At 36.3% G+C, this 8,112-nt stretch overlaps 1 protein-coding gene across 1 annotated transcript; it reads right to left on the reverse strand.

Moving 5' to 3' along the window:
- Positions 1-484: 484 nt before the first annotated feature.
- Positions 485-1,021, reverse strand: LOC133799582 (uncharacterized). Its single transcript, XM_062237583.1, has one exon. It carries the CDS (start codon positions 1,019-1,021, stop codon positions 485-487), a length of 537 nt encoding a protein of 178 aa, XP_062093567.1.
- Positions 1,022-8,112: the final 7,091 nt, after the last annotated feature.

Raw genomic sequence — 8,112 nt, forward strand, 5'->3', positions numbered from 1 at the left:
TCTCTCTAGCTAAGTTGTCTCTCCAAGAAGTCAAAGCGTTAGATATTTCAATATGTGTATAATGATCATTTCCTATACTTTCATCTTCATCACAATTGTCCTCCTCACTTTCCCCTATTGCTTGTTCTAGAGGAACGATAGGCATTTCTCTTTTAATCAAGTTGTGAAGAAGGCAACATGCCAAAATAATTCGACATTGAATTTTGACAAGATAGTATGATCTACCTCTAAGAATTGCCCATCGCCCCTTCAATAGTCCAAATGCTCTCTACTACATTTTGAGCTGAAGAATGTTTCATATTGAAAAATTTAGCAGGTGTATTAGGTGGGATATCCCAATCATTCAAGTGATATCGTTGTCCTCTATATGGTGCTAAGAAGCCTTCACCATTGGGATATCCAGCATCACATAAGTAGTAATGTCCTATAAATTAATTAACAATATTGTGAACCAATTATGAAATTAACTTGTATATGTATGATACTACATATGGGAGAAATATATAACTTGTGGAACTTTCAACCCATTTGTCCTAGATATGGCATCTCGTAACACTCTAGAGTTGGCAGCTGATCCTTCCCATCCAGGTAAGACATAAATAAATTGCATATCTTGTGAGACTACACCTAATACATTAGTAGCAATTTCGCTCTTTCTAGTCCGGTACCTAGGCCTATCTAAGGCGGACACATTGACTTTAATGTATGTACCATCTAGCGCTCCCAAACAATTCTTAAACCACTTCCATCTCTCATCAGTTGAACTACCAAGAATTAGTTCAGGTTTTTTTAACAATAACTCATGAAGGCGCAACACAGCATTTAAAACCACATTAAATTGTCTACTAACTGTTTCACCCGAACGTGCAAATTGTCGTCTCATAATTCTATTCTTAATGTCATGAGATACAATATGTAAAAACATAGCAACCATTTCTTCAACATCCATATTTTTGGTTCCTTTCAAACCCCCAATAGTTCTAAGGTGGTGACACAAAATGGCAAATGTTCTCCTATCCATGCGAGTATTTTCGACACATGCTAAGTCACTAGCATGTATCATTCTAAAACTATTTAGTTGACGCATTTTGTGTCTACGAAAGGAACTTTCAAAAAACCTATTTGTACTTATATGCCTCTTACAAATAACGAAAATTATTTTGAGTATGAACAAAAGTATCATATCATTTAATATCTCAATATACTGAAGCAAAATTGCTACAATTCTTTTTTTCTTTGCAACCAATGGAAGACGAGTCATATCTGCATGAAGTTTGAAATAATTAGTTGCATATGATCAACTCTAGGTTCATTAATTAATAATGACTTAAGAAAGTTTGACTAATCAAAGCCTAAAATCGTGTTCTACAGAGTCCACACAAAAGCATTATACATGTATATAAATATACTATATCTTCTCCTAGCTATATGGACCTTATTCACTTAATTATATATAGTAGACAAGTGAGGCAACTGGCTACCACTGTCTTATCGTTTTCCTTCTTAATTTGTCAATCACTCCCCTTAAATTTTCTTCTGAACACCCTCTTTTTTCTTTTATATATGAAGCTCTGTCACATATATATATATATTTCTCCTTATTACTAACCTGCTCTTATATTTATTACTTAATAATCTTACTACAAACAGAGCAAGAGTTATATAAACTCTCAGCTTGAACAAGTTATAATCTACATACACTTCACTTTCATGACATCTATCAAATCAAATATTTAATATGTTGAAAACCCAGTAATCATCATTACTTTTACTTGTGATATTTAGTGTTTTTTTTTCTTGCTACAAGCTATGTCAATAAAAGTAACTAATTAAAGTAATATTACTACATGAAGTGATTGAAAGATATGAGCATATCTATGCAGAAAAAGCACTAAAGAGGCTTCTCCCAAATAAAAACATACATGTTTTAGGAAATACAAGTGACAAACGACAAGCCATATTGTCGTTCCTCATTTATTCCACAACAAATTCTTGCTCACCAACAGACCTTAAAAATGGGTGTGGCAATGACAACAGAGAGGGCAGAGAAGAAGGGCTTTTCATGTGGGGAGAGACTGGCAACAATAGAGATAAGCCTCTTCATGGAGCTTTCATTGCAGCCCTCCTCAGTGACTTCTTCAGTATCCAAGCTCGAGGTGGTTGTGCTTGTGCGAGACCCTATGGTCACAGACTGCTCAGAATTGATGAGGCTTTGAAGTTTAAGCTTTTGGAGATTTCTTTAGGATTTTGAAAGATAGTATTTTGCCTAGTTATCAATATATATATATATATATCCTATCCTATCCTAGAGCTTAACAGAAAACTGTTTGAAATTTTTAAGTAAAAGTGTTTTTGAAGGAAGAAAAAAAAATCACATGGTAGATGGAGGAACACAGTTCATGATCTTCTTATTACACATAAAAAAAATCAAGATCATTAAAGGCAAAAGACACATAAACAAAAAATCCAAACAGAGCCTCCATATCATTCTTACCATCTGACCTTAAAAACCTAAACCCATCTCTAGATTTCAACTCTCCATCATCAATAACTTCCCATGGAAAACAGACCAAGAAAACACAAAGTTCAGCTAGTACAGATCATAGACAAAAAATTAAAATCAGAGAGAGAGAGAGAGATTACATACTTGGTTTAGTGAAGGAGATGAAGAGAAGAGGCAGCTCTAGGGCTTCACGAAATGAAGAAGAGAAGAGGTTGAGATTGCAGTAAAATAAAAATCAAGTATTTTTAAGTAATGATATTACCCCCAAATAAGGGCACGTGAATCCCACGGAAAAGTAAAACCCTCAGCTAAAAATGTCAAAAATGACATACCAAACATGGGTTTGTCTCCACTTTCCCATTCCCACCTTAAGATTACCCCATACCAAACGCCCCCTAAGGGTTTATTATGCATGCATGTGATCTAATATTCATGCATGGCATTTATCTCGTGTTCTAGGGTTCGAGAAAAGCTTGTACTTGTTGGATCTCAATGATTTAACACTTTGGTGATCAAGCAAAAGCAAGGTAAGAGATCTTGGTAGTTTGCATGTTTTGTCCCTCATCTAAGTTTTTCTACCCCAAATTTTTCTCAAAAATATGCATGTCGGAATTTTGGGCTCGGTTTGAGAGTCTAGAGCACAATGGGGGAGTTTGAGAAGCTAAGGAAAACATATCTCCAAGCCGAACTATCAAAAGGTAGAAATCTATGGTTACTCTTTGAGTTTTGTGTTAATATTTGTAGACCTGGTTATATAGGTTATTTTAATGGTTTTAAGAGTTTATTTTATTCTTAAGGTTGAGATTGTGTGATTCGATAATTTGCATGCATGCATGTGGCTAGGGTTATGCTAGAAATACTTATTGTTGTTAAATTGTGTAAAAATGCATGCTGCCAAAATTTCATGGTCTGGCTTCCAATGGGTCCGATCATACTCTACTGCCTCTAATTATGAAAAATATTTATGTATTTGCATATTTCTTTGTGATTACTTGATGTTAGGCATTGGAAAAACGTAAAAAGGTGTTTTTAAATCCAAGTTATGCACTTTTTGCCAGTTTGATGTAAATCTGGAAAATTCTGGGCAGCATGCACTGCCCAGATTGTTTTGACTTTTGAATGGGTTTTTCTTAATCTAAAATCTATGAAATTTGGTAGGGTATTAGGTTAAACATTTATAAGAGTCACTGTAAAAGTTTAGAGGAAAATGTGTAATGGTATAAGAGATATCAGTTTTCAAAGTTTGCCCTAAAATCTGGAAACAAAACTTCTGGGCAGCAAGCACTGTCCAGATTGCTTTAAATATTTTGATAAGTTTTATTATTCCAAAAATTATGAAAATGTTTTAAAAAAATTAATTTATACATGTATAAAGATCCCTTTGAAATTTCCGAAAGAACTGGGCTACGGTGTAAGAGAAATAAATTTTCAAAGTTACCTTATAATCTGGGAAAAACATCTGGGCTGCAGGCATTGCCCAGATTACTTTAAATATCTGAATGAGTTTTTCCATTCCAAAAATTATAAATTTTGTAAGAGAGTCGGTTAAGATATGTAAAAGGACCCCTGTATAATTTTAGAGAAAACTGTGTCATGGTTTAAGAGAAATATTTTTTCTACATTTTCCCCAAAAATGAAAAGTAGCAATTTCAAACAATAATGAAAAGTAATTTTTGGGAGGTTAATTCACTTAACCTAAAATAAGTTTTGACGTGAGGTTTTCACCTAATTCTTGTTCTTATGACACACAATACGTGAATGATAGTTTAAGGGTTTTTTCTTCCAAAAACTCAACTTAGGGCAAAAAGTTTAACGATGAGACTTTACCACTTTAAATTTAAATAATGCGAGTAATGTTTTGGAAATGAAAACAAATAATTATTTGCAAAGATAACATAGGATTTTGAGACTTAACCATCCCAAATAAGCTTGAGTTAATTTAAAAGTTGATTTTTACCATTTTATAAGTTAAGGGTCCAATTGCCCTTCTTTTCAAAAATGACATAAAATGAGATCCTAGGTTATGGATAAAAATGGTAAAAATGGAAGTTTAATTTTTGTAGAACCTTTAAGAGAAAGGGGTAACGTTGTAAGATATTATTTGTAGCGGGTTAAAAGGGTGGTATTTTGGTAATGATAGAAAATGGTAAACTTTCGTAAGAGAGAGAAAACTTGGTATTTTCTAAAGTTAAGAGTTGTTTAAAACTCTTTTTTCTAAAAACCAAAATACAAGTATCCAATAAGAGAGTTCTTTAGTCAAAGAATATTAAAATGCATAGCATGGAGAGCGTGGCACGGTAACGCTGATTTTCTCATGATACCGTAAAGACTTAAGCGAAATGTAGCCTTATAATTATAAGGTGTATAAGAGGATATAGTATAGAGTCTCTTAGAGAACTTTATTGCATCTAGCTTTCGTAGAATATTAGCTATAAGGGTATGCCATAGTTTAATCTGACTACACTGTATTAATTACTGTAACCGTGAAACGGAAAACGAATAGCGGTGTTAAAGATCTAGCTGGAAACTAAGGACTCCAAGTAAGTTAGCCTTTCTCTTTCTTGGATACAACACGAATATACTAGTGTGTGCTTGTAGTAGTAGATTTCACTAGTTTTGTTTTGGTCATTAGGACCAAGGTCTGCTTATTACCTACTCTTGCAATGCTTTTTCATTCTGCAGCTAAATGGTAAGTTAGTTCGGGTTGCAGCCAGAACCCTAGCATAATATAGTCCAGGTTGGAGCCAGGAAAATGGCAATATAGTCTGTGTTAGAGCGAGGACTTGATAATAATATAGTCTCGGTTGGAGCTAGAATAATGGTAATATAGTCCGGGTTGGAGCCAGGTCATGGTAAAATTATAGTCTAGGTTGGAGCGAGGACAATGGTAATATAGTCCGGGTTGGAGCCAGGACATAAATGTGGGAACCGAGTTGAGGTCGTATCCATTGCTGTTAATCTATTGATTTTATATGATATGTGTTATATATCTTTAATGTTTTGGGAATTTTCTGAGTGTAGGCTGTTCTGATATGTGTGAAGTTGGTTGCTAGAAACAACCAGAGTATTTATATAAGAGATGGCTATATATCTTGAATGTTCTTGTAATTTTCTGAGTGCATGCTATTGTAATATATGTGAACTTGCTTGTTAGAAACAACCAAAGTATTTATTTCAGATATGGTTATGTAATTTGAATGTATTGAGAATTTTTCTGAATGCAGGTTGTTTTGACATGTATGAAAATTGGTTGTTGAGTGCAACCAATGTGCTTGATTTTCTGTTTAGGTTATTATTGAGAATTTTATGACAGGGTTGGAACTTATCCAATACCTTAATGACCGGTAGCGATATCTACTATAAGTCGACCCGTTACTGGGTTTTAGTATACTTGTTTGTAAGGTTATTCTTACTAAGAGTTTTCGCTTACCTAGTTGTTTCATGTTGTAGGTAAGTGCAAAAGAAAAGTGGAGCAGTGAGCGCCGAAGTCTGCTTGAGGATATGTACATGTGGCTTGACCTAGGGAGGATTTTGATGGAACACCATTTTGAAATGAAAAATCTGGAAGCTTGTTATTTCTTTTATGACATTACTTTTGCTATAACTCTGTGGAAGAGTAGTTGTAATTTCGTTCGCTAAACTAAAAGTGTGCGCACATGATTTTTTTTTTAAGTTTTTCTTCATATGTATTTTCAATACAATGATTTAAAGTAAAAGTTTAGATTTCCCCATGTTTTTCGTCTTGTATGTTTTGAGGGTTATTTTAAGTGGTATCAGAGCTTGAGTTTAGCCGATTCTGTACACAAACCCACATGTACATTTTGCAAGATAGACTGACACTTACTGTAAGTACTGTCTTTTCATATCTATTTCCTTTGGTTTCTTTATTTACCACAATACTATAAATTGTAGGTACAATGGCTTATTTGCCAGCGATAGTTAATCCGGTCCTAGACGACCCACTTTTTAGGTATCCTTTAGCACAAAGACTGTGCTTTCATGAGGCATTCCATATTGCATTCCCTCGTGTGTTTGTTGGGGAAAATGACTCTTCGTCTGAAGTATAGGAGTGTATGTATATGATCGATATAATCCATCGGGATATGGAAATTCCACCTGCCTACCAAGTGATGATGGGTAGCCTATATTTGAGAGACGAGGCGATTTACTAGTTTCAGTATTGCTACGAGGACCCCACCACCGTCTCCTGGCTAGCGTTATGGGCATCTATCGAGCTCACATTTGGACTACACCTCTGCATGTCCCAGTGCCAAGAGAAGTACTGAGCTGATCAGATGGCAATAGAGGATCTCGCACCCGACATTGCACCTTAGGAGCCACCCCAGCCCATGGAGGCAGCTGTAGCAGATGACGAGGTGGTGGAGGAGATGGTCAAGCAAGTTGTTGACCTTGTGGGTGACGACGAGAGCGATCTAGAGGAGAATCCCGAGCAGCCAAATGAGTATACCGACATAGAGCTGGATATGCTGATGGATAGAAAACTTACTAGGTTGTAGGGCTTTTGTGTAGTTGTAGCAGGCAGATGTAGAAACCTGACACGTGTCTAGGGTTCTCTTATTTTTGTATTTATTGTTCTACTAACTGAAATCTTATAGCATGATCTTTCATGATCATTTTGTATTACTAGGTTATATCCCTGAATGATTGATTACTAGTTTTGAGTTAAATCGTTGTGAATTCCTTTCTTTTCCTTTCTCTTTTCCTTGTGTATAGGAAACTAGTATACTCAAAATGTTTTAAACATTGTTGTATAGAAATTCACGATGGCGCCTTACACCCAAGCTAGTGGAGGTCGAGCTGTTAAGCCACTAGACTCAGCAGAGAGAGTAGTTGTTGAACAAGAGGCAGATCGTGGCCGAGGTAGAGGAAGGGGCCGAGGCAGAGGAAAGGATCGAGGTAGAGAACAAAGGGTATAGACGGAACCCAATCTGGCAAGTCAGATAGAGGATTTGAGAAGGACTGTGCATGAGCACAATTCGACAAACGCTCACATGTTCGAGGCATTGATGCGGAGATTCCTGGAAGCGCCACACAACCCCGCTCCCCCAGCACCCCGGGAAGACATTCCCGAAAAAAGAGAATTCTCGGTGCAAGAAGACCCACTGGTGGGAGAAAATCCGCCAGTAGATGCACATAGAACAGAACAGTTGAAACTAATCTCAGAATGGTTTAGCAAGAAAATCCACTTGTGTTCGAAGGGACTTCGAACCCCTTGGTGGCAGAAGAATGGGTTAGCGTGCTAGAGAAAATCTTTGATTTTGTGGCAGCTACCGAGAGGGAAAAGGTAATTTGCGTTGTGTATGTGTTGAGGAAGGACGCATGCATCTGCTGGGTTATTGCTGGGAAGGGGCGTAATGTTGCATAGATGGAATGGGCATAATTCCTGACCCTGCTCAATGTCAAGTACTACAACCAGACAGTGATAGATAGGAAGGTGGTTAATTTTTCCAACCTAGCCCAAGGGTCATCTAGCATACAGGAGTACATGCACAAGTTTGACCAACTCTCAATATTTGCTCCGGATCTGGTGAACATTGATGCCTATCGGGTACGCAAATTCATGAAAGGGTTGAAGTGAGAGATGGCTC

The sequence above is a fragment of the Humulus lupulus genome, chromosome 9 (assembly GCF_963169125.1).
Source record: "Humulus lupulus chromosome 9, drHumLupu1.1, whole genome shotgun sequence".
In the NCBI taxonomy this organism is placed as follows: Eukaryota; Viridiplantae; Streptophyta; class Magnoliopsida; order Rosales; family Cannabaceae; genus Humulus; species Humulus lupulus.

What these genes read in the sequence shown, in the direction of transcription:
- LOC133799582 (XM_062237583.1), bottom strand. Translation starts at nt 1,021, where the DNA reads ATGGATAGGAGAACATTTGCCATTTTGTGTCACCACCTTAGAACTATT.